Here is a 27,794-nt window from a genome sequence, read left to right on the forward strand (position 1 = left end):
GACATTACTTTTGCAATTAATCTTTGAAGAGTTATACAGCCTATCACCTTTAACATTATAAACATGCATAAACATGTTTGTTATTTGAAGTTTACATTATTATGCATCTTTTGCTGTCTTGATAATGTTGGCTGCTAGCATACAAAAGGTATTGCAAACTTTCAGTATCTGTTACTTTCAAATAGAACGATAGAAAAACTGTACATTATAATTATGTTCTGTTGAGAGCATAATAAGATGTAAAGCTCAACTCTTCTGTGTCGCATTATAGATAGATAGATAGATTTATTCAGGTGTAAGATCATATATACAATTTAAAATTACAAATATCGCATTAAGTAAGATAAGTTTTGTAAGATATTTAAACTAAGCGAACAAATTCTAAAACTAACATGTGACTTACATTCACATAATATTGCTTAAACATAGATAAAAATACGAATAGATAGTTTGATAAAAGTTATAAAAAAGACAATGAATTAATACTAATAAAAATCATGAAAAAGTTATTTCAAGTTTAGTCGTGCTTCCTAAATTATTCTCCGCTGATCTTATACCAAGGATAACCCATGAAAGTAGCTTGAAGAGCACTTACTTCAAATGGAGTCCTCGACTCATTACGGCACCGATTTAGTTATATGTTAAGTAAAAAAAAAAAAAAAAAAAAAAAAAAAACATCAGTGAAAAACTAATACGCGAAAGAAGAATAAAATAAAAAGGAAGTACTAAAGAGGATTATTTTAGTGAGTACCTCAGTAATAACAACTAAAGTTTAAATAACAACTGAATTTAAAAACTATATATTAATATCTTATAACTTGGCTTTCCTCAAGTAATTTACCTTCTTTAAACAGATGTGCTTTTAAAGCAGATTTAAAACTTGACTTATTTTTATATCTTTTATGCTGCTTGACAGAGCATTCCAATCTGAAATTGCCTGACAAAGGAATGTCCTTGACTCAAAGGATGAAATTTTCGGAACTACAAAATTGTTTTTACTTAATCTTGTCTTTGTATGTATCTCAGATACTTTAGTAAAGTTTTGTTTCAAATAGTTTGGACATTTATCGTGAAAAATATTGAATGCATGATTCAGACGGAGTTGCTTCGCTCTGTCACATACTTTGAGGATATTGATATTTTCTAAAACATCATAATTAATACTGGTTCTAGTAGGTAAGTTTAAAACAAATCTAGTTATTTTGTAGTTTTGATTTCAATTTCTTATTTAGACCGGAATACCAAGATGAACAAGAATAATCTAAATGGCATTGGACAAGGGCAGACGCTGAGGTCATTTTTGTTTTTTGACTAAAGTACTGGCAATTTCTGTACAAAAATTTTACTCGAGAGTTGACCTTTTTAATAATGCTATTAACAAATGCCTCACATGTTAAGAACTTATCAATAGTAAAACCAAGATAAGTAACAGATTCTCTTGCAGGTATGACATGATTGTTACAAGTTACATCAAATGATTTATTCTTGCGTAATTTTTTTTTGATGATCCGAATAGCATACATTCTGTTTTGCCTAAATGTAATGATAATTTATTATCAGTTAACCATGATGAACAAGATTCCATAACATGTCCTAATTGTTTTGAAATAACATCGGGATTTTTATGAGCAAAAAGTATTGCACTGTCATCCGCATACAATATGAGTTTACAAGATGGATCAATGCAGGTTGGCATATCATTCACATAACAAAGAAAAAGGAGCGGACCTAAAATACTACCCTGGGCAACTCCACAAGAAATATAAGTAGGTTCTGATAAACAATTGTTGATTTTAACAATTTGTTGTCGGTTTGCCATGTATGATTTAAACCAACCAGCATTAGTAGTATAAGTGAAATTGTGTTAATATTAGACATTACAAGAAAAGAAAAGATGCAATGTCACGAAACCTAGTCTTCAATATTCGTGGAAACCGTTTTCTCGCTTTTATAACAGTAACCTGAGTGATCGAAATACAGTCCTTACCTTATACATAAAAAAGATATCTACATATAAAGATTGATGACAATAAGTCTACCCAAACTAAAGATGTTGAACGGAAACCATATTTGTTTAAATAACAATGACCTTAACCTTACCTCGAGTGACCCAAAATACAATCCCATCCTTTGTCGCGATAATAAACTGAAACTGAATAATTTGATTAAACGCATATTTCGATACAATGACATATTAAATGGCATTGTAATAATAATAATAGTAGTAGTAGTAGTAGTAGCAGCAGTAGTAGTAGTAGTAGTAATTACTTCATTTAAACAAACATTCGTGACCGCACCCTGACCCCTCAGGGCATTTTACCACCATTGGCGAATTTCAGTGCTTACACCTATAACTATCTGCAAATTAAGTTTGGTGAAAAGAAGCGAACCCTACCTAAAGATACCTAAAGATATTGAGCGGAAACAGTCTCTTTTTAGTAACAATAACCCAAATGCAGTTTAGTCGATTCTTGATATAAGCTTGTTATACAACAAGTTTGACGAAAGTATAGCAAATTTTAGCAACGGTTGTAACCGCAGAATAGCCTTTTGAAGACCCCAGTACTTTATTCTATCTTTAGTAACTGTAACATTGACCTTGACCTTATGTCGTTTTTCTTTTACTATAAAAGATACGTCCAGATATGGTTCAGACTACCCGTTCACAGCCCTATAATATTTACATTACAAAAGGTACATTAGCTCATCGCCAAGCCTACTGGTATTTCAGTTAAGATATTCTGACCTCTAATTTGATCCCACTGATCCCATAAATAATTCTATAAGATATATGTTGGTAAAGTTTAATTTCAATGCATCAATCCAAACAAAGTTTATTGAGTGGAAACTTTTTCCTCTATTATAGCATAAGTAATCGTGATATGACACCTGTAAAATATAATCTCAACGGTCTTATTGTAAGCTACCTAAAGGCTAATTTTCATTTCAATATCTCAACACAGATTAAAGTTATTGAGTTCATGCAGTCCGCCTGCACAGACAACGACATACCCCATTGTTATAACCAGGTGTTTTTGTAAACCCGATAAGGAAGTGTATACCAGAACAGTTCCAATTCTCTATGTCCTGTAGATTTTGTTACATGTTATACAATCTTGTTATCGTTGAATGCATTTCTCACCTGTTTCCGACTCTGGAATCGTAATAACTAATCCAACTATATAAATTTCAGACGACAACTCAAGTTCCCACCACTGTTGTGTTGAGCCTCCAGATCCGTTAGGTCCCGTTTTGCTACATGTGCTCACGTCTCCATCTACAGCTTGTTTTGCCCATTTCGCTGGGTCATTTGCTGAATAATGCTGTCTAGCATTAGTGAATGTGGACGCCACATTCCCTTAAATCATTCATTTTAGATTATTTAATTCGTTCTTACTGTATAAGACGAATTGATATGAAAAGTTGAATGTAAATTATAAATTACTAAATAGTATAATATACGACCCGAGTTTTGTAGTTAATCTAAATTTATAAATATGTTTTTCCATGGCCGTGTTCTTTTATGTTGTGACATTTCAAATTCGGGTTTAAATAGGATCATAAACTTGTTTGGATTCGCAACGGCCGTAACACACTTGTACGATATAACTATAGATATTAATTTATATTTAAGTTTATCAGAATAACACATCAAGAAAATATTCTATTCAAGCTAAATGAATCAATATAGCGACATGCAATAACTATACGAACGGTATTGGCATCCTGGTCCCATCCATCCGAACAAACAACCATCAGGACACTCGCCCGTTACGTCACATTGTACATTGTCCTTACAGTAACATCTATATCTACAGTCTGGTCCAAAACCTTTGATTTCAGGATGTACTGTATCTGGACAGTCTATATAAAATAATGTTACATATACAAATGCTTTTTCATGCAAACCACTTGCTAAGAGGAATGTTACCATATTTCCCTTTCTCCCTCGCCAATTTTTGAACTGCGCTTAGAACTATTACATTTGTATTACCTTTTTGTACTGAATTTAATACAGTTTGCATGCTTAATGGGTATAGTGTGAAAGTCTTTCCATACCAGCCTTCAAACTAATTTTATGCCCTTAATAATATATATGCAGTGACAGAGTTATACAGCCTTAACCAGAGAAAGGTAATAAAACTGAAACATTTTTTTTTAAATTTGCGATTCTGTTCCTTTATTTAGTGAATATTGTATAAACGCAGTGCAACTTCTGGGTATAGGGGAATACAACTAGTTGTAAGCATTGTTAAAAATAATCGTGAGTAGATATTATTAAATATTACATCCCCTTTATACTGCCATATTTATGACAACTTATCGGAGACAATAAACATATATAAACTATCAGTGACTAAACTCAATGTATGTGTATAGAGCTACATGAATTATGGTAGTTTATGAGAGGTATTTCAAGATATCTCATCCTCATTGATCAACAGATAAAATATACAACATGAATATAACGGTATTGTGTTTACTGCAGTTATTTCAGCTCTAATTCATTGTCAAAACAGTCGTGTAACATTATGAAGCCATGTTAGTTTGCAGTAATAAAATATGCCCACAACTTGTGTAAAAATTTCAACATATTCATTTCCATCAGGTTTGGAACAAAATGTGTATAATTTATGACATTGAAACAATAATAAAGTGAGAGTAAATAACTGTGAGATATTGTTAAGAAAAGCTGGAAGAATGTTGATTTTTTCCTTAATTTGAAAACAGTTTTAATCCCTTCTGAACGAGTTATTTATATTTTAATGGGATATCTTGCGCAAATCATTATGTCAATAAGTTGTACCAATGGGAATGTTCACCGTACCCGCATTTCGGGAGAAAAAAAGATGTCCTCAAATGTTTGAACATGTCGCTGGTTTAAATTCATACTTGAATGAACACTACGGAAACACTACTTGTCTGATAACGGACACCGTTAGATAGAACGACTGAAATTTTTTACAAGTTTTACAATTTTTATCAATAATTGATCCAAGTGAACAGATACCAGCATTATCAAAGGAAGATGGCTTCTTTCAAACAAAATTTAGTACAGAATATAAACAAATGAAATTTTTGTGAGCCTTGCCCTTTACACAATCAGATACATTTTTTAATAATTTTAAAATTTAATCTTATTATACCCACTCTATCGCGGTTGAACAATCAAAAATGACATAGGCCCCATCTAACGGTATCCTTATTGTATAGCATTATATAGTAAGAAATGCTATACCATAAGGATACCGTTAGATGGGGCCTGTGAAAAAAGACATCAGAGAGATAATAAAAATTGCTAAAAGTGCCATTTTGTTTCAAACTTTAACAAATACAATCTGAACGTGTTTCCAAATCTACGAATGTCGTTAGACACTCTTTTCATTACGTTTACTAATTGTATATTGAAAATGTATATCTTGGCTTGGAAATCAAAGTTTAAGATAATTTCCTGTTAATATCTAACATTACTCAAATACTCTGAAAATCAAAAAAAAAAAAAAAAAAAAGACGTCCAGAATCATATTGATCACATGTAGATCGTCATCATCTGTATAACATTATCATTGTAGATGAAACATGATAATTTGATTTTACCTTTACCCAGCTATATTTCTAAAATGGACGTTCATTTTGGGCAGTACTACTTATTTTTCAATGGGGTATTTACTGACTGAATAGAGAACAGTGTAGACTGATCTTGGTATGCACTGGTCATAAAGGTAAAATTACTTGCTGGCAGCAGGCCGTTTTGTATGGGTGATATTCCGATAACCGTGACTGCACTTTTATGATAAAATCATTCCATATTTTAAGTGTTGTTTATGAATTTAAACATAAGTTCACTCTCACTGACATGACTTTTTTTCATCATTATGAGACTGGTATACAAAGTATCGTGTTTTTTCCATTAGGGTAAATTCGGGTAACTGAGCCACTCGGGTAACTGAGCCAGTTACCGATTATACCTGAATTATTCCGATAACAGTTGTGCCCCCTATGTAATAAGTTGCCATTTACTTTCTGAGAATAATGTTTTGCCGGCGGGAAAATTAAAATTTTGAATTATCATCTCTGAAAAGCGGGAATAAATAAAAAAAACGTAGTCTGGTAAGTACCACATAAATTTCTCGTGTTAGAATTGTGGAATATACCTGCTGTACAAATCTGCGACTTAGAGTGTTAAGTTCAGATAAAATCAAATGTTTATGTTTGGCAAGAAATGTAAACAACCCGTTTCAAATGATGCGGGTAAAAATTCCATATTGAAAATAAGCTTTAAGCGATTAATATACTCGAACTCTTATCCAGTACAGCAAATGCGGATCTTCGCCCAAATACGAAACATTGTTAACATTCTTGCAAATGTTAATGGTGCACTAAGACAGGTTTACAGAGGCTTTTAAAACCGAACCGATGAGCACACGGAAATATACATCGTACATAATAATGAAAATAAGGGAGATGGCATACCAAGGTCAAAATTGTTAGTTTTGGTTAAATTTCTCTTACCCGCTTTTGTCACACTTTTAAACGTAACGCACGTTTGTGTGAATTATGAAAATTATGCCGAATATATCAAATTTGGTTGATGGGTGTTTTGCTATATAAAATGGAGCAATGGGTGTATTTGTTCTAGAATGAGCAAACGCACCTTAGTGTTGACATAATATAACAGTATTTTCTAATTTATTACGGATTAGCCATTATACTTAACATGTTTTAAGAAATGGCTCAGTTACCCGAACATTGTCGGATAACTGAGCCATACAACGTTCGGTAACTTCTTTTAATGTTTTTCAGCGCTATCCGAGATGACGGACATGAGTAGTTGTATTTCAGCTTAGGTATGAAATATGCTGATATCTTTAATGAAATTAGTTAACATTAAATTACCTGTTGTTAACAAAAATGCGACAGCACGTAAATCTTCATTGATACCCCGTCACGGTCACGAGTGGTGGGGGTTACAGGAATGGTCTCCGTTCATTCTTTCGTCTTCCATCCCTCAGGCTGTCTGTACCATTTTGTGCTCGCTCAGTATCCCCTAAATCCCTTTGAAGATTTTCATGAAACTTGGGTCAAATAACCACAACATTCAGACGATGTGCACAACTTATGAGTCTGACATGTCGGGCCAAGGTCACAACTCAAGGTCAAAGGTTTGAGCCTTCCATTTTATGTCCGCCCTGTATCTCTTTAAAGGATTTTCATGAAACTTGGGTAAAATGATCACCTCATCAAGACGAATTTATGAGTCAGTCATGTTGACTCAATGTCAAGGTCACAACTCAAAATCAAATGTTTGAGCCTTCCATTTTATGTCCGCTCTGTATCTCCTAAACCCCTTGAAGGATTTTAATGACTTGGACGTAATATTCCCCTTTTCAAGACGAGGTGCTTAAAATTCACCCATGCCAGCTCAAGGTCAAGGTCACACCTTTAATGCTTCCACCTATTACCATCAACCCTTTTACTATCCAAAGCAGCGACGGGGGGAAATATCTGTCTTTCAGACTGCCTTTTTTGATTTTGACCAAATTTGCACACAACTCGTGTTGCTTGGTTTAAACGGATTGAACGATATATATTTGGGTGCAGTCTTAAAAATGTGAACAGCATAATAATTTATATAATGCGGCATAAGCACACATTTGGATATCATCACAAAAATTTAATTACTATTTTGAACAAGCAAATTCGATGAATTGGTATCCCCCGCCGAAAGGGTTTGTGATGAGGAATGGCAAAAAGATATATCCGGCAAAAAGTTAAGGATGTTAATAAGAAGCAAATAATTTCATTAGTCAAAATCAATTTAACAGAAAACAAATGTTTAAGTAAAGAGTACATAATAAATGTATGATACTTTGATCCTGACTAAAGAATTTATTTTGAATGGGATATGCTTACTGTAATAAGCTTAGCTTTTAAAATTAAATGCAGTTAATTGAAATGTGAGCTTGAAGTTTAACTGGAATGAAATATTGTCTTTGAGTGGTTTGGCACCAGGTGTTGCTGTTTTACATGCACATTTGAACTTAAAAGATCAGATGTCCTTAAGAGAACACAGGTAAGATATCTTGAACATGGCTGAGGGCAAGGTTTGTGCAGTCACAACTTAACATGTTGAAGGTTTGAACATTTAAAAAAAAAAAAAGGAATGGAAATATATATATTTTTTAGGGGGTGGGGGTGCAGGGGAACAGGAGAGGAAACAAAATTTCACATGTTGATTATAAATATTGATTGAAAATTAAAAATGAAAAAAAAAGGTAAAAGGGTGAAGTTGTGGGAGGGGGGGGGCAGAGGATGCATGATCAGTGGTGGGCATGACTGGGTGGAGAAGTGAGGTGGGGGAATGGTACAACTTGGAAGGTTTGAAAAAAAATCTAAAATAAGAAATGAAAAAAAAAAAAAATTGGGAGGGTGGGGGGGGAGGGGGGTTGGGAGGGGGAGGGGGTGTGACCAAGGCAAGTGGGTGACCAGGTGTGGGTGCGCAACTTCACATGTTTATAATAAATGTTCACAGAAAAGAATGAAAGAAATTTAATGAAATTCTGTCAAATGGTAAGTTTGTTATGTACAAATATGTTCATTTTTAGACAATTAAAGGGCAATAACTCTGAAGTTACAAAAAGAAATCCGTCCAAAATTGTCTGTGCACAACCACATTATAGTGCTCTAAATTCTGTTAAAGTTTCATAGTTCTAGGTCAAATATATTAAAAGTTATGATGCAGAAATTGGCATATCTATAGATCTATAGTACCCTAAACTTCTAAGGGCCATAACTCTGGTGTTACTCGGGCAATCTGTCTGAAACTTGATGGGCCCCATAACCTCATAGTGGTGAACATATATATGAAGTTTGTTTGAAAAAAATCTAAAGTAAGGAATGATTTTTTTTTTTTTTTTTTTTTTTTGGGGGGGGGGGTGTCGGGGGATAGCGGGTAGGTTTTGTGATCAAGGTAAGGGGGTGACCAGGTGTGGGTACACAACTTCACATGTTTACAATAAATGTTCATGGAAAAGAATGAAAGAAATTTAATGAAATTCTACCAAATGGTAAGTTTGTTATGTACAAATATGTGGATTTTTATACAATTAAAGGGCAATAACTCTTAATTTACAAATAAATCCAAATGAAATTGTGTGTACACAACCACATTATGGTGATCTAAATTCTGTTTAATATTCATAGTTCTAGGTCAAATATATCAAAAGTTATGATGCAGAAATTGCCATATTTATAGTACCCTATATAGTTAACACTAGAAACTTCTAAGGGCCATAACTCTGGTGTTACTTGGGCAGTCTGACTGAAACTTGACGGGCCGCAAGAACTCATTGTGGTGAACATGTATATGAAGTTTTAAATAAATATTCCCAACCATTTCCTAGATATGGCTCCGGACGGACGGACGGACGGACGGAAAGACGGAAGGACGGACGGACGGACGGACGGAAAGACGGACGGAAGGACGGACGGACGGACGGACGGACAACGCCAAAACTATATCCCTCCGACTTTCGTCGGGGGATAACAAAATGTACAGAACTCTACACTTAGAATGATAATAGCATTGTAGGCTAAAGGGTACGCATTTGTGAGGCGTTTCCATATTATGCATAAGGACGATGACGCAGTGCTACGCAAAATAAGAAAATGCACACATGCGCATGCGCAAAAACACATACATGGGCCATGCCTGTAAGATTTGCGACAAATTGTATTTAAGTCCAAATGAATGCGATTACTTTATTTTTCTTCATCTTAGTACACATGATAAAGGTGGCTCAGTCACCATAACTATGTTGGGTAACTGAGCCATTTTGGACAATTCATCAAGTCATTTAGTTTTCCGAAAACATCAAAATAGCGTTTCGGGTATTTTTGCCCGAAATGTGATATTAACATGTATCCAATAACTGAAATAATAATATATGAGAGATGCTGCCATTTGTTTGCAAGAACAACGCTTCGTAGTTCTTAAGTGGCCCAGTTACCCTTATTTCCCCCATTAGATTAATGAAATATATACTCTCTTCGGAAAGTGATTTCTGTACCCAAAATAAAAATTTAAAAAATCTAACATATGATATTTTCCAAATTTTGTTTTTATAAAATGACAAAATTTTAATTATTGTATACAAGTGTCAGGAAGAAAGTGTCACCCTTAGTTTTAAAAAACCTTTTTGGGGAAGTGAATTATGACCATCAAAGAGTCTGTGTAAAGCATGAAAAAGTAAAAAAAAAATATCGGCATGAACGAACAGTCCCTACTTTTTTATAATTAATAGGAATTCACTATCAAAAGCATATATTTGCTTTCCTGAGACATGTTATTACACCTCAAAAAATTTTTGGGTAGCATAAAAAATCAAAATTTAATTTTATTCAAAATTTATGTGAACGTTTGTATCTAGCTCGGCATCTTTTTTTGGGCCCCCTCAAAAATCCCGCGATTCTAGTTTTGGCTTAAATTTAAAATATAAATCGGTATCCAGTAACTACTTGGGGGGGATGAATTGAAATTGCACTATTTTACGTAAAAAAAACTCAGATACGGGGAATGGATATTCTTCACACACTGTACGCAATTTCATTTTAAGTTTTGTATGAAGCTTTATCTTAATCGCTTGTTCCTGTCAGAGCGTCATGCATATGATTTCCAAATTTATTTGCTTTTTTAAAAAAGTACCCCCTTTTTTATTTTTAAATTTTATTCTTTTGACATAGTGTGAATTCGAGCTTTTGTTTGCCTCCGACGATTTGACATCCCCTAAATTTGTAATTTCTTATCAAAAGGTTTTTTGCATTTATCTATTTTTTTGACATAATTAACAACCTCTTTATTAATGAAAACACTATCTTCCCCAAATAAAATTAAAAGGGGGAAAAAGCAGTTGTAATGATTCTACTTTTTGCTCTAATTTTTTTCCCCAAGACTTTGCGGTAAGGTTTTCGTTTAATTTCTTTTTGAGATTTTTTTTGTTTCACTTTGTATTGAAACCTTTCTATCATTTTACTGCCCCATTTAGATTTTTTAAACCTTCAATACTTATCTTAAATCTATAATAACTGTTCTTTAATTTTGGATTCTGTACAATTGTTTTTGCTGTGTCTGCTCATGTACTGGTCAGTATTGTCATGTCAGCTCCTACTAATGATGTCAATAAAATTTTTGAAAAAAATTTTTAATTGATTTTAATTTCCAATAGAGATTGTTATCCTTTGTGGTATACCCCCTTAAATTGCCTTTTGGGTTTGGGTTCGTTAATTTGGGGATAAACGCAGTGGTGAAAACCAGATTTAAATATCTTAAAGGCCCTTAAATACATATTTTATTATTTATTTATTTATCATTTAGTTAAAAAATTTTAGAAAACCTTTTTCCAAAACGATAATCGTTTTCAAAAAAATTTTTAAGGACCCCCTGTGTCATGATTTTTTTTTTCATTTCGAAAATTTGATAAATTCTTTTTATAAACTTGAATCCACAATTTAAGTTTCTTAAACAATGGTAAAAATGTCGACATTTAAAACGATTTCTATAAATGTAACTAGATTTTCAGTTTCCATGTTTTAAAAATGTCTTTCACTAGATCCGCTTATGATTACCAAGGAAAAAACAACATGTATAAACAGGCAATTAAAAGTTGTAACGCTCTTTTTTTTTTTTTTCAACGTTGTTAGAGCCAAATATTTTTTTCATGAAACATCTTGAATTTTGTTTTGGGGCAGCTTAAAAGAAAGGTCTTGGTACCTGTACTAAACAATTTTTGAGTTTTTGTGAATTTACTTGATGGCCCCATTTAAATAATTTAATCATTGTTTTGTAGCAAATAATAGAGCTTTTCTAATTTAACTGTCTTGTCTACTTTTTTTTTGTTGGGGGGGGTGGTTTTTTTTTTCCATCGTCCCCTTACATTAAAAGGGGCCCTTTCCTTTTTTACTATTTGATTTGGGTTTTTGCCCCCCAGGAGATTTTTCCCATTTGTTTTTTTTTTCTGCTTGTTTTTGGTTGCCTGGCGTGCATGCCTGTGTCCGTGCGTGTGTTTTGTGTGTTTCTTTCGTGCTGTTCTTTTTTGGTTCTAGGGTTTTTGATGTAGGGAGACCTTTTTTGAGCGCGGCTTTTCCCTTTTGAAAATTCATTCACCTTTTGAACACCCCCACCCCTGTATTCCCCCCTTACCCATTTGTGTATTTTGCATAAATTTAAAATGTACTTGGTATTTTTTTTATCAAACTCATGTCTGTATATCTGTCCACTTTTGTTTTTTTTTTCGAGATACTTTGCGATGCATGTTCTCTAATGGTATGCGATGCCATTTTTCCCGGGGGAAATCTATTTAAATCGTATCATTCTGTTTTTGTAAAAAAAGTATTTTGACCAGGGAAGTTGAAATTAGTCTAATGCAAAATATCAAAGGGTAAGGGGTAGATACGGGGTTTTTGGGGGTTTGCTAGTTAACTTCGAGCCGCAATACCTTTCCATTCCCCAATACCCCCCCCCCCTTATTGTTTATTTTGGGAAATCGTTTCCTAAAGTGGTATTTTAAATTTGTTATTTTTTCGCAAAATGAAATAAATTTTGCAGTAAGTTCAATTCGACGACTGAAAAAACCAGAAATAAAAAAAAACTTTGCAAAGGGTTTCTACTTAACCCGTATTTAAAATGGTATGCAAATTTTTGTCTTGGGATATTTGTAATAAGAAAAATAAAAAATATAATAATTTATAGGGAAATTTTCACTCGTGTTTTGCGCCCCCAAGTTATGTATATCTAAAGTTAGTGTTAAAAAGGGTAATTTAAACATTGTACAAGAATATTAGTTTTAAAGTTTAAAGACATTTTTTTTTGACAAAAAAAGTTTTAGCCCAAGGGTTTAATAAAACATCATAGGGGGCCCAAATGACTTTTTAAACATAAAGCGATAAGTTTTTATGTTAAAACCCCAAACATGAATTAACCATTTTTTTCCCTATTAACTTTTGATTTTTTAAAATTTTCTAAAGACATTTTCCTATTTTTTTCTTACTCTGTATTTTTTTGTTATCAAGTATTTATTTTACAATCTAAAACTGAACATATTTAAAAATAGTAAAATAGTAATAAAAAAAATTTAATCTTTTCAAAAAAAAACGAATTCGTTGCATAAGGGTTTTTATGCAAGAATATCGACATGGCCTGGATCACATGGTTTCGAGTTTTTGCTTGTTTTTCCCTTTTCCATAAACAATTTTTTTTTCCCTTTTAGGTAACAAGTAAATTTTTGCAAACGTGCCGATAAAAAAAGAAGATTAAATTTTGGGCTTTTTTCACTGATTAATTCATTGTGACGAAAAAAAAGGGTTATCAGTCACAAAAAAGCATGGCTATGAAATCTAAACGCTCCTAAACGCATTTTTTTGTATATTTCAAAAAAACACCCCTCAGAAAAACCACACAAAAAAAAAAAGTCACAAAATTCCCCTATGTTCTGATGAAATCAGCAAATATTTGAAATCAAAAAAATTTTTAGTCGTTATTCAATGCTATTAAAATATCTAAAATGAAAAAACCTTACTAAGCTTTTTAAACAAGAGCTTGAGGGGTTTCAAAAAAAAAATTTTTGAGGTAAAAAAAAATTTTTGAATTTTTTTATCAAAATTGATTAAAATTTATAAGATGTATCATGTAAACCATTTAGGGTGGTTCCTAGATTCAATTTGGTGTCGTAAATTTGTCCCTATGCCCCTTAAGGGGAGGTCTTTTGAAAAAAAATTTTTAAAAATGTCAACTTAAAAAAGGTCCCGCTAAATTTGCAACAGAAAACCAATTCATGAAAAATCGGAAAGAAATTTAAGGGAAAACTTGTTCCTTCGTTTCCTTTAAAAATTTGTTAAAAAACTAAAGTGAAAAATCCTACTCAAAAGGCTATGATATTTAAAAACAAAAAAGTTACACACTGTTGAAGCAGCCGTAAAGGGTGTTGTGGTTTATAAAGGGTTCAGTGTATGTCGCGCTTTTGGACCAAAGACAACTAAACTGTTTTATGGGGTTTCATTAAGGTCCTGCGAAAAACACTTTAGTTTTTTTAAACGTATCCCCGGGAACAACACACATGTTCACAGTGTAGTTTTTTGATTTTTTTGACATGAAAATTAATGATTTTTACAAGCAAAAACTTTTTTAAATGTATTGACGAAAAATATGTACGTACTGTTAAAAAAATCCATAACCTCGTTTTGAGAGGAAAATGAAACAAAAAGGGGACAAACTGGTAAATTTTTAAAGGTTATAAAGGCAAGCGGGGGGCAACTTTTCGCCTTTTCCCTTGTTTTTCGGGTTTTTCAACTTTTTATTTCATTTAAAAAAATGAAAAAATTTAACAAATATATATACCTTTTTTATATTTTATCCGGGCCTTTCAAAAAAATTCATGCCCGGGCCCCATTTTTGAGTATAAGGAAGAAAAGTGCCATGAGTTTATGGGATGACTTTGGGGATTTTTATTAAATCGAAGATGTTTGCAAAGTCCTAAATTCCAATGGTTTGGTTTAAAACGAGGGCCCTTTTTCAAGTACTGCCTTTGATAGTCATTGAAACAGAAAAGGCTTAACAAAAATCATTTTTTCAGTTTCTATTTCAGACTAACAAGGGAGCGCTTCCGAGAAGGTCATAGCAAAAAAATGATCAATTTTTTCTGTCGGTGAAAATGCTCAAAATTTTTGTTGAGACCAAATGGGTGTTTTACTTTTCTTTTGAAAGATAACGGGAGGGGTAGTTTAGGAGCACAGAGCACGCTTTGAAAAGGGCACAAACAAAATGAGCTTAATGGAAAAATACGACGGTTGCTTAAAAATCTAAAAGCATATAAATTATCCAAATATAGATTTGAGATAGGGGGGGAAAAAGTGGTAAAGGGGTTTTAAAAAAGGGGAGGGGGGGTAATTTTGAAGGGGAAATGAACACGGATAATAACAAAGGCAATGCCCGTTTTTTAACCCACACACAACGATAAGCAGACTTTTATTCCCCCAAAGTAAACACAAAAAGCCCCCCCAATAAACTAACTAAAAAACGACAGTAAGATCAAGAAACACAGGGGGACCCCCCTTTTTTTGATTAAAGCCACAAACGCCCCCCCTATAAGCGGAAAAAAATGTGTACCCCCCTTGGATTCCGGCACCCAAAATAAAAGGGGACCCACGAAAAACTAATCAAAGTAAAGGGGGGGGTTTTTTTTTGCAAAAAGGACAAACAATGTAAATAAAACCCGCCTGAGAATGGCTCTAACCTTAGCGCAAAAATACCAAATTAAGTAAAACATAAAATTAAGGTATATTAAGGTAGTTTACACCAATGTACTCAACGATTGTCCAAAGTCAGAGCCCGGAGCCAACTTTTAAGGAAAAACTTTGAATTTATTTTCCATTTTCCCAACGCTGATTTATTTGTGAAGCGTGGGTCGGTACCGGAAAGATTATCATTAAAGGGCATGACCCAAAAACCATTTGAAATATTATGTATGTATCTTTTTTCCCCATTTGAACTTTGCTTGTTTTTTGGGGGATATTCCAAAAAAAAATTTTTTTGAATGCATAATTGTACCAAAAAATTTTCCCCGGCTAATAATATTTACACTTGACTAAGGTTTTTTTAGGGTTATTTTTTAAAACCCCCTTTGGGTTTGCTGTTAAGGTTTTTTGGTTTGGGCTCCCAGAAAACTACAAATGAGGATGGCATGATTCGTTCTAAAAAATTTGTAAAAGTTACTCTAACAATGTTTTTTCTTTAAGACTAAAAAGAGAGTAAGGGTTGTGTTTGACTAGGAACATTAAAATAAATGGGACCTTAAAAAAGAGCTATTTAATCTAAAGACTATAAAAAAAAAGCTAACTTTACTTAGCTCATATGGAGGGACAGCTTATGAATATATTCAAACGGCAATTTGAAAAATTTAATAAAAGACTGAGAGTTATATGATTTTTTGTAAAAAAAATCTGAAAGTTTTGAAATATCTCTGTTTACATTTTTACGAAAAAAAATGTTTTTTAAAATGACATTTCCCCATGCTTTCGGTTTTGCCTTATAACCCGAGGGGGCCGGGTTTCTAATGTTAAATCATGTTTTTTTGTTTTAATACTCTTTTTAAAAAACCAAATTTTCTTTTTATTTTATTTTATTTTATTTTATCTTAAAAAACCCTGTCTTTTATTGTTAATAAATCAGCTTGCATACATCCCCAAAAGAGATTTTTGGGGAAATCATTTTTCACACACAAGAATTACCATGGTTGTTTAAACCCCTTTTGGGAATGAGAAATGGTATTCATTTATTCTGCAGTAAAATATTTTTTTGTCGTTTGCCGTGCTTTGAAAATTTAAAAAACCCGGTTCAAAACCCTGTGCATTTTCCAAAATAAGATAAGGAAAAAGTCAAAATTTCCCCTTTGAGCAAAACGATTGCTCTTTGGTATACGTTTTATTTGTGTTTTTTTTTTAACTTTTTTAAAGATCATAGTTTTTTTCAGTCAAGAGGTTTCCAACGGTTAATTTTAGTAAACTGTGGAAAATATGGACTAAAGTACCATTTAAATTTTCTTTCTAAAACAATGGTCTGTATTTGTTTTCTTCTCCCACTCAATGCCCCTTTAAATTTAAATTTAATGGCATTTTTTGGAACATTTTATTGTGCTAGAATTTCGTTAATAGAAAAAGAAAAAAAACCCCAGTTTGTAATAGAACGAATGGTTTGCCCTTTTACCCCTTGTATGACCCTTTTTCTTGTGCCGACATGTAAATTTCTATCCATACTTAGAAACAATTGAAAAAATCCTTTTTTTCCCTTGCAAAATCTTCAAACACCAAAAATAAAGGGCCAAGTCCCCCTGGTTGCTCATGGAAACAAATAACAGTTTTAAAACTTTTTCCCAGATGCCTATTTTGAACTTGGCCTAGTTATAAGGCAATCATTCGACTAATTTGATGAAATCCGTGAAAAATGCCCCCCTTTTGCTTACACAAGTTTTTTTAATTTGACCAGGGGTGATAGTTTTGAAAAAATGACCTTATTAAAAAACTGCCTCGGTTCACCAAAAAAAACATTTGAAAAAACTTATAAAGACTTAAAATGCCCCCCTATTGCATACAAGATTTTTTTTGTTTTGCCCCGGTGATAGTTTTTGACCAAGACACGAATTCAAAATAAAATTTTAGATTTCATAAGGAAATCATTGACAAATTTTCATAAAGATAAATTTGAAAAATACACCCCTCTATCGCTACTAAAGGTTTTTCTTTGTTTTGACCTAGTGCCCCTTTTTTTTTACCCCTGAAACCCCTTTTTTGAGCAGGGCCTAGTTTAAAAGGGTAATCTTCTGACGATCTTTAAAAAAATAAGCCCTATCGCATACCAAGGTTTTTTTTTGATTTGACCTAAAATACAGTATTTTTTTTGAACCCGATGCCCATGTTCGAACTCCTTCGGTTCCTTCAAGGCCATCATTCTGACTAATTTATAATTACCCCCATTGTAAAATTTGGGCAGCCCCTTTGCTCCAAGGTTTTTTCTTTTTTTTCCCCCCCCGGGGAATGTTTTTAAAATGCGTGCCCCTGTTCAAACTTCCCCTAGCTTATAAAAGTTACATTTGTCAAAAATTTTGTGATTAATTGAAAAATATAGCCTCTATCGATACAATGGTTTTCTTTGTTTTTAGATAGTGCCCTGTTTTTGACCAAAAATAATCCTTTTTTTCGAACTTGCCAGATTTTTTTAAGCTAATCATTATGACAAATTTCATGAGACAGTTGAAAAATCACCTCTTGCATACACAACTAAATGTTGCCCCAGAAAGACCACAACGCAAAGACGAAGGGCGACGGACCCGGGACAAAAGCGTAACAAAAACTAAGTTACAGCTTTATTATGGTTTTGCGCATTTCCTTTACACAAACATAATTCACGGTCTCTTTACACCTAGTAAATCACAAAAAAACCCCCAAAAGTAAACCCGGATAACAGCACCGCGCAGTCTTTTACTTAAACAACAACCCTTTTTCAAACCAAACTTTCACGGTTTTTTGGCACTGTTTTTTGTCTCAGTCTTGGTGTCAAATTAAATTTTAATTTAATTTTTAGATTGGTGCATAGGCCTTTTTTTTTATGTTCTTCTTAAAATACAATTGGGTTTATAGTTAGTTTTTTCTTTTTTTTTAACAAAGTGGTTTTTTGCATGGAAAATGTGTATGGTAAAATTTTTAATACCCCCGTCTTTTAAGCAAAAATTTAAGGCGCAACTTAAGCGGGTTAAGATCCATAAATGATTAATTTTAACCCTGTTTCGGGGGTAATACTGTGTGGGTACCCCCTTTGTGATTTTGTAAAGTTGGGAAACAGGAAATTCACCCCTTTTAAAGGTTTTTCCGTATTCTGAAGATTTGGTTTTAGTTTTGAAGTGAAGATCATACCTTAAATTTCCCCTTTTTTTTTTAATTTTTTAATCTGAATAAAGTGAAAAAAAAAACGTTTTTGTTTCGAAAAAAAGATATTTTGCGTGGTTATTTTTCAGATTTTGTATTTTTTTTCGGATTAAATTTGGGGAAATTTGGTTAGGAAAATAAAATGCAGTCATTCTATGTGTTTGCCGTATTTTCATTTCACAAAAAACTGGAATAAAAGTAAAATTAATTGATTTTTCGAAGACAGGGGTGAAAAACCCGAACCTTGCGATGTACCCTGGACCCCCCTGTGTTTCTGTCAAACGAGCGATACCCCCCCTCGTTTTTGAAAAGAGATTACAGGGCAGACCCCTTTTCTAATTTTCGAAATCCGATGGGAAGCTAAACCCGTGGGGAAGGAAAATTTCGGGAAAAAAAAAAATCCATTTGGCTTTTTCATTTTTATCTCGCGCTTTTGGTTCGCCTTCCATGACGAGAAGCGTGAAAAACGAAAGTGCGAGATCACAACGGCGAATGCGAAAATTAAAATTTTTCCGGCTTTAACATTTGCTTGGGGAGATTTTACCCCCCATTTGAAATCTAAAAATTTTTTTTTCTAGCGGGATTGTTGATTTAGAGATTTGTTTTGTTTTCTTAATTTCCCACCGGTTGGAGAAAAGGTTTTCCCCCGGGTTGCCCAAAATTCTTTATCTGCTCAATAAAACCCCGGTATAAACAAATTTAATTTAAATTTGTTTTTTTTTCCCCATACAAAAAATAATCCAAATTTCATTTACTTGTGTTCTACCCGCCCTTCAGTTCAACCCCCCTTTTCTGCTGATCCGTTACACACGATTCCCCTTCAATAAAACTTATTTATGCCTCCCTACTTTTCCCCTTTGAATTTGTGATTTAATCATCCGGTGGCTAACAGGGCATTCGGGGGGTCAAAAAACAGAATGGTTTTGATTCGTAAAAAACAGCCCCAAAACCCCCTTGGATGAAATTTTAAATGCCCCCCTCTTAATTTCCCCAGGCGTACAAGACAATGGAAAAATAATGAAATTCCTTTTTATGAAAAGGGTTTTGATCCCAAAATTACAACAACTCAAATGGGAACGCGGCCAAAAAATTTTTGAAACCGGCGTTGCGAATTGTCATTTGGCAGGAAAAAAGCGTTTTCCATATGCCCGTATGGACAGGTTGTGACCCGACGGACACAGCCATTTTCCAAAGGGGACCGATCCCCTCTTCCCCCCCCCCCCCCCCCCCCCCCACCCCCTTTAAATTTTGAAATTTTACACTTTTTTTTTCATTCTGGGGGCTTTTTTTTAGGGGGCCTAAACCCCCCCGTAAATTTGGAAAAAAAAAATATTTTAAAAAAGCTTCTTGGGTAAAAAATTTTGTTTTTTTTAGATAAATAATATGAATTATGTCGGGGTCTAGTCGCAGGCCCCCCATTACTTTTTGCAGTCCTAATGTTGCCTTTTTTGAAAAAAAATTTTTTTTCCTTCTTGTTCCCGGGGGTCCCGGGCCCCCCGGGCCCCCCCCCCCCCCCACCCCGCCCCTTCTGGTCCCCGTGGGGGACTATCATGCTTTCTGTTAGCGGTAAACTTTTTTTTGGTTAAATTTCAACAGAGCCAAATTTTCTGAAAAGGTACAAACTCATTATGTTTTTTAGGCAAAGGGGGGAAAAAAGTGGTAGTATGGCGTCGTTTTTTTAAAAAAAAAAAAAGAGATAAAAATTCCAAAAACTTTGGACGGTTCAAAACCCGTTAAAAAACCCTAAACCCCCAAACGCGTGAAAAATTTTGAATGTAAATGGTGAAATCGCCCCCTTTTTTAAAAAAAGATTTTGCGTTGTTAAATGGGGGCTACTTCTTTTACTTTGGGTGAAAAAAACGGTTTTTTAAAAATTGCTCTTAAAAAAAGGGTGGCGGTTGCTAAAAAGTCCAACTTAATTCACCAAGTCGACGGTATGTTTTTAAACGTGAAACTATCGTATTTACGTTTGAGCCGTTTCCCCTGTAAAAAAATTCCGGTCCCCTGAAATTTTTCCCCCCGCGCGTATTTCTGTCTATTCAAAATGACATCCCCGGCCCCCGCGATCAAAAAACGATCTTTCTGGGGATTGGAAAATTTTTCCTAAAGAAATTTAGCACTGGGCGCCCCGCAAAATCGGCGTAAAGTTTTTTATCTCGCGAATTATGAAAAAACGGTAGGTTTTTAAAGATAGATAATAGGTTTTTTTCGCGCAAAGGTGTCAAGTTGCATATTCCCTGCACCGTAATTAAAAAGCCCCCCGGAACACCCCCATTAAAAATTTGTCCAGAGATTTTTTTACCTTTAGTTGATTTGGGGCTAGGGGGTTTTTTGCTTTTGTGTTTTTTAAATTACCCCCCCCCCCCCATGCCTTTTGGCATTTTGACGGTAAAAAAGCTCCGCACGGCCGGGGAGTATGCCTGATAAAAGCATAGTGGTGGGTAAATTTTTCAAAAGCATCTCCAAAGTTTAAAACCCAAACCTTTTTTTGTGATTTTTAAAAATGGTTTAAGGGTCTTTCGTTTAATACATTATTTAGTTCTATCCCTGAAAAATTAAATCACCAATTAAAGAAGACTTTTTTTCCCTGTGAATTGGGTTTTTCAAAAATGTAAAACTTTTTACCGGTTCAATAGCGTAAAATTTTTTAAATAGGTGTTAAAAAGGGGGTTTCTATTGTTTTTTTTTCTTTGGAAAAATTATTTTTCATCACTTAAATACAATTTAACATTTTTATGTTCCCGGCTGAGGTGAAACATTTTTTATTTTTTATTTAAAAACCCAAAATTTTTGCGCTCGCCAAAAAAAGAAAATTTCGCGGCCCCCAATTCGTCGCGTGTTATACAAAAAGTCATTTTCAAAAGCTTTGCCTTGTGTAAAATTTTTTCCCATTTTCAAACCCAACCTTTTTTAAAATTTTTAACACTGTATTAAAATTTTTTTTTGTTTCCCCCTCAGCGTATGTTGTATTTTCCCCGGTCCGGTTTTCAAAAAAAAAAAATCAGGAGGATTACGGTAATTGCAAAATCCAAATTGTTAAAAAATCGACTTGGTGAAATTTTGGCCGTTAAATACTTCAAAAAAACTTTGTTCCCTAAGTCTTAAAAACAGGTCCCCTTTTTTTTTCCCCGGGGTTTCGAAAAGTTGTTTTCCCCAGAGTTGCCAAAAAGGGTTTATGTCTTCAAATCAAATGAAGTGCTGTAGGGACGAAATCTCCCTTGCTGCCCCCCTTAAAAGGTATGGTGCCGATTTTCCTGGGGCCCGCGATTTGCGTAAAGGTGCTACGGCTTTTTTAAGAAGGGAAAAGGCTGGTTTAATGGGCGGGTTTTTCGCAAATTCAGCATCGGGAAATTTTCTTTATCAAAATGTTGAAAACAAGGGTAAAAAGGGGTGGGAATGAAACCAAAAAAAAAAAAAAGAAAACAGAGAAATTTTTTGGGGAACGGGGCCCCCCTAATTTTGTACTCATTTCAAGTATTACAGCTCGTCTGTCTTAACAAACTTTAACAAATATCTCACCGTTGTTGCAAATTCGTATTGCAAAAGGGGATATGAATCTAGGGGATAATTTAAAGTATAAACAAACCAATCCCCGCCTTATATGTGCTTTGTAAAAAAGGAAAGCGTTTGTTCTGTCACGTTGTGTTTATGGAATGAATTGTGCGCATAACTTTTATGACAAAGTCTTGAGGCTAAAAAACAATATAGTAAAGCCAAATTTGTGTAAAGAGTAGCCAAGGTCTTACATTTTTATTATGTCAAATGGGTTGCAAGGGAAAAATTTTCACCATCTTATTTTTGTTTTCTTGAAGTTCGTTTAGATGCAATTTTTTTTGGACAGTGGAATTAAAAACAATGTAAAGGGCCTGCTAAATGATGTATTTCAGAAATGTTTTCAAGTTATTTTTGTTATTTATGCAGACGATACAATGTTTTTGGGGGGGAAAACTGAAAATGATTTAAAATGCACAAATGTTATGTCAGGAAAAATTTATATTGGAAAATTACGTTTATTCCCAATTAAAAATAAAATTGTTATTTTTTTTCAAATTTTAAAAATGCGAAATAAGCCCACCCTTTTTTTATAATAATGCGGCTTTGAATGTAGATGACTTCAGTTATTAGGAATTTAACTTAAAACAACAAAGGTTACTTCATAAAAAAAAAATATATTGGTTTACCAAGTAGAAAAAAATATGTATCCTGGGTTTAAAAAAAGTAGGGGGTTGCAGCTTAGATTTATTACAATTACGTTTATTTGAGTCTGTGGTTAAACCAATATGGATAAGGGTAGGGGATGTGGGGATGTTTGATTGTTAAAAGTTTAAACTTTAAATTTTTTTTTAAAAAAAGGTATGAAGTTTTAAAAAAATAAACCTAATGTCATGTTGTGTTGGTTTTTTTATTTTTGGCGGGCTTGGTGTATTTTCCCAAAAGTGTAAAAAATAGAAATAGAATATTTAAATTGGGGTACAATTTTTAATGGTAAACAAAAATAGATAAACTATATATTTAAAGGTTTTAAGAGAGACTCCACAAAAATGTAAATTTTTGTTCTTGGATTTCATATGTAAAGAAATTTTAGAGCAATTGGATATGTGAATATGGTTGAAACAATTGTAGGAACAATTGTTAAAGTTGAAAAAGGATATTTTTTATATTGAGCTCAATAAGGGGTTGTTATCTGTGTGATAATTAAACTTTAGGTGAGAATTTATTTAAATTTTAAAAAAGTCCGTACTTAAATTTAGACAGAGTAAAATATATACCAAAAGCCTTCAACATCAAAAATAATGTCATTTCAAAAGTTTTTTTTCTTAGTAATGTGTATCTTCTTTTTAGTTGCATTGTTTGTACGAAAATACTTTAAATTTTTTGGGGGAATAGGTTTTTGTATGGAGATATTTTTGGCCAGTTAAAACAATGTTTTCAAACTTGGTTAAATTCTAAATGTACCCGTCTTTTATCTATTGCTTACAAATTATTTTTACAACTATAGCCGTAAAAAAAACTGTTTTTTTTATGTGGCCCCTTTAGGTTTGTTTTTTTAAATTTGTTTTATTATAATATTAGCCCTATGGGCCCTAATAAATAAAATCTTGAAATTTGAATCTTACAGACTTCCTCCCTTGATGACATTTTACCTTTAAACCGCTGTGAGGAGGGTGAAAAAAACATAAAAGAGATTGGGTCTGATAACCCAAATTCCATACTGCTTTTTTTTCTTCGTTTGTCACTGTAAGACACTTTTAAAAAGAATGTTTTGTATGCACTTGTAAATAAATTTTTATAATTGCCCGAACTTTAAAGGAGGGGCACTATAATTTTAAAGATACTAAAAGGCAGTTTTTTAACCGCAGCCCCTCCCCATACGAATACATGCCCAGAAGAGGGGCCGATTTTCCCTTTGGGGCATAACATTTGCACGGTGCGACGACAAATTGGTGCTTTTTAATGAGACTGAAGGAGAAAAAGAAAAACTCCAAAATAGGCAAATGATAGAATGTGTGAATAGAGGGGGGCGTGAGGGAAGATTTGATATTGGGGAAATAAGCTAATCAATCTTTCATTTTTAAAGTTAACATTCTAAAAATGATCCTAAAAGGGCGGGGTTTTTACATTTTTAGTTCTTTTTTCCAGATTCAAAGCGATTTCCTTTAATTTGGGTTTTTTAAGTGTAAACCCTATTTCGGAAATAATCGCTGGGGGGGTTTTATAAATGTTTATTTACTAAAGGCGGAACCCCGTCAGAGGGTAGGTTCATTGCATCCTCTTCAGAGGTACCCTCAAAAACAGCAACGGGTGCCTTTTCATTAATTAAATTTTATCAACAAAAAAAACTGCGGTACACGATCCATTGTTTTTTAGTTGTGATGATAGTTTTTCCAAGGAGAGTGCCAAATTAGTTATTCAACTTGAACAAAAGAAAAAACGTCTCAAAACGCAAAAAATGAATTTTGTTACATTTTTTCAAATTTTGTAGTTATCAATTTTGAGGACTGAATTTTTACCAGTGCAATTAATGCATTTCTGGGCGATTCTGTCTTTAAAAAAGTTTAAAAGCTTAAAAATGTGTCCCCTTACGTTGTATTGTTTTTATATACCCCATAAACCAAAATGTTATAAATCACCGGGGCGGTATCGTCACTCGAGAGGTACCCGATAACCCGGTGATTAACTTATTTATTGTAAATGTCGGTCCATGTGAGAGATAGACCAAGTTTTCAAATATAGGTTTGAATTAAAAAGTTTGAAAAGAAGCAAAGTCCATATATTTCTCAAAAAAGAAATATAGACAATATTTTAACCAGAAGTCGGGTTTGGATTTAAAAATTTTTAAAATAAGAAAATTTTGTGACAAGGACTGAACTTTCTTAAAATGGAGAGCAAAAAATCAAAGGGCATAATAAAATCAATATTTTCTAATTGGATTTTATTTTAAAATTAACTTTTGATTGGGGTTGCTAAATTACCATGAAAAGGTGGGTAAAATTTAGAAAAATCTGGAACAGTCTAGTAAAGGAAAAACTATGTTTAGCAAATCTAAAAAGTTAAGCTCTAAAAAGGGCTCGACCCGGATACAAAAAAAGATACAAATTTTTTTTTATTTTCGGGTTGAAACAATAATAACATAGCTATGAATAGCTATTAGCCGACTTAGGGCCCCAACCCCTCACACCTAAGGGAGAACTCACCACTTCCCATAACAATACAAAAACTATGCAGTTTAATTGCGGGGAAAATTTCGTGAACGGAAAAATAATCGGTGAACCCGGATTATCGGCGTATTCCTTTGTTACCCAAGGGATTTTTTTTTGTAAAGAAAAAAAAAATAATTAATGCTGCTAACGTCAAATTGGTCAAATTCCAAAAATTTTTGACGTGTTGTTCAGAGTTGAACTTCAATGGAGTACCAGGAAATATTACTTACATGAATTTTTTAAAATTTTCCCTTTTTGCAGCTGGCCCCAAAAGGGAAAGACGATAAGTTTGTCCAAATATAAGTAATTATTTTACCAGTTTTGAGAGAATTTCAATTAATGGGAAATTACAGTTACAAACTAAATACCTTTCTGCAACACATGGAGTCATTAGCATTCACTGTCAATCAGTATTATGACTAAGATCGACTGTCATTCATTCATTTCAAAGTTTCATAGACAGAGTCCGTTGTTTACATTTTTATCGTAACCGGTGCACTTGTAAAAATCACTTTAGTTTGAAAAATCAAAGTATGCGAAGAGCTATGGTACGGTCTCTACATAGTGAAGCTAATGCCGTTTAAGTACAATATGGTGATAAAATGTATTTTAAGATAACTGGGTCACATACAAGTTTTTTTTGTCCTGTTGCTATCTGTGATACAATAAAAATTTTCATGTTGAAAGCAGGAAAGTTCTTAACCACGCGAAAACTATTTTCAAGCTAGCACTGAAGCGGTGACATAAGTTATCGACATATCGTTACAATTATCGTATGGTACCTATTTCAAACTTGTTATTATATGGAATGTTGTCGTTGATATTTTAAAAAATATGTCAAATATTAAGCGAAAATGTAAATGCTAGTACAATATATTAGCAATTCGCGATACAACGTTCTGAGCTTTTTTTGTATGAGAACAGGATGACATTTTATGACGAATAAGGCTTGGAAAGTAAAAAAACAGAAAGGTATCCACTTTCAACCCGCTCAGAAATAAGTTGTTAATTAAATGTTGTTGTTTTTTTTTTTGTTTTTTTTTTTTTTTTTTTGTTTTTTTTTTGGCGATTTCAAAGACATAAACATGAATAAATCTATGAAATTACGCATAGGTTGTCTTAAAAAGTACCCCTTTGAATACGAATTGGTTCAATAATTATTTAATCCCCCCACTCCTCTCCCCGACCCCCCTAAAAAATGGATATGATACAATATTTTCAAAAGGTGACAACGACAACGACAACGACAACGACAATCTCCTTTCTTATGTTTACAGGTAAACTCAAAGTACATATTTCTTTTACATTGTACATGTTGACAATATTGTCAATTATTTTCCAAAACGTTTATGGGTAAACTCAAAATACATATTGTACTTACAAAATCCTTTTCAACTTTTACATGGCACATTTAGTTTGACCTTGACCGTAATAATTACTAGAACAGAACTACTTTCTATTCTTTATTTAGACCAGGAACTACTTTTGGAAAACCCATTTTATCAAGAGCGTAGCTTGATTAAAAAATTTAAGTCTCTCCCCCTCCAGAGAACAACTGATTTTCTTGTTCCATTCTGCCTTTGCGACCATTGTAGAACAAGATCATGGTCTGCACTGCTCGCTAATTTTCAGCAAACACCCCTTCGAATAATAAATGGTATTGCCCAAATTGAATGATGGACCAGTCCATATTAGAAATTTAGCAGGGTAAAGATTAAAGAGAATATGCTTTGTTTTATGCCCTTGCTGTACAAATGTACATGTAAATGTACCTGGGTTGAAATAAAAGAATAGCTGAGTTGAGTTCGACTTACAAAGTCTGTTGAGATCAAGTTATCTGTAATAAAGTTTCTTTCTTCTTACTGACACTGATATTTTCTAAGAAAACCATTTTCTCTCTAGGCTCAGAGTCAGAGGTTAGAGATATTGTAAAAAATTTTCAGAAAGTGCTATCAAAGAGGATTGATTTTATGGCCAAGTGCTTTACATTTAATGACTCTAACGACTGATGCCAGTCTAGAGTTGAGTTTACAGAAGTGTTTGAACAACGGCACACGAAACGGACATACTTGCGCTTGAATTTAATTCAGTACACAACGGATAGAAATTCCCTTAAATTATACTTACAGGACACAATTATTGTCCATATTTCTCTACTTGCCTAAAAGTCACCACTGAAACAACGTTTAAAGTACCTGATCTGATAACACTATGATCAGTGTGATTTTTCTGTCAGAGAAAATTGACATTTGACAGTTAAATATCCGGTTTCGGTGTTTCGTACTCTGAATGTCAAGTTAAATAACTACGATATACATGAAAAAAGAGAGTAGGTGTTATACATGCAAGTCACGAGCAGGATGTATAAACGTATCTATTTCCTATCTTGAAAATTGTATATTGTAGGGAACTTTTTCAACCACAAATGACTTCCTTCCCCCATACCCCTCTCCCTCCTCCGCGCACGTACAGCACAATGACAAGTACGAGTCATTATAATGACTGAACTGTTACTTTGTGGTAAAAAAATAATTAGGAATTATGAAATGTGCTGCACCACGAGAAAACCAAAATAGTGCGTTTGCGACCAGCATGGATCAAGACAAGCAGCCATACTGTTCT

At 33.4% G+C, this 27,794-nt stretch overlaps 1 protein-coding gene across 3 annotated transcripts in view; it reads right to left on the bottom strand.

The window, feature by feature from the left end:
* LOC123556442 (uncharacterized) overlaps positions 1-27,794 on the bottom strand; it is a 468,205-nt gene that overhangs the window by 440,050 nt on the left and 361 nt on the right. For all 3 annotated transcript variants that reach the window (XM_053542660.1, XM_053542659.1, XM_053542658.1), the window contains exons 2-3: positions 3,715-3,864; positions 3,143-3,358 (exon numbers count right to left, since the gene is read on the bottom strand). In XM_053542660.1, coding sequence (XP_053398635.1) covers positions 3,143-3,358; positions 3,715-3,864 — 366 coding nt within the window. The remainder of the gene's footprint in view (positions 1-3,142; positions 3,359-3,714; positions 3,865-27,794) is intronic.

This window comes from Mercenaria mercenaria, chromosome 5 (assembly GCF_021730395.1).
Source record: "Mercenaria mercenaria strain notata chromosome 5, MADL_Memer_1, whole genome shotgun sequence".
Lineage (NCBI taxonomy): Eukaryota > Metazoa > Mollusca > Bivalvia > Venerida > Veneridae > Mercenaria > Mercenaria mercenaria.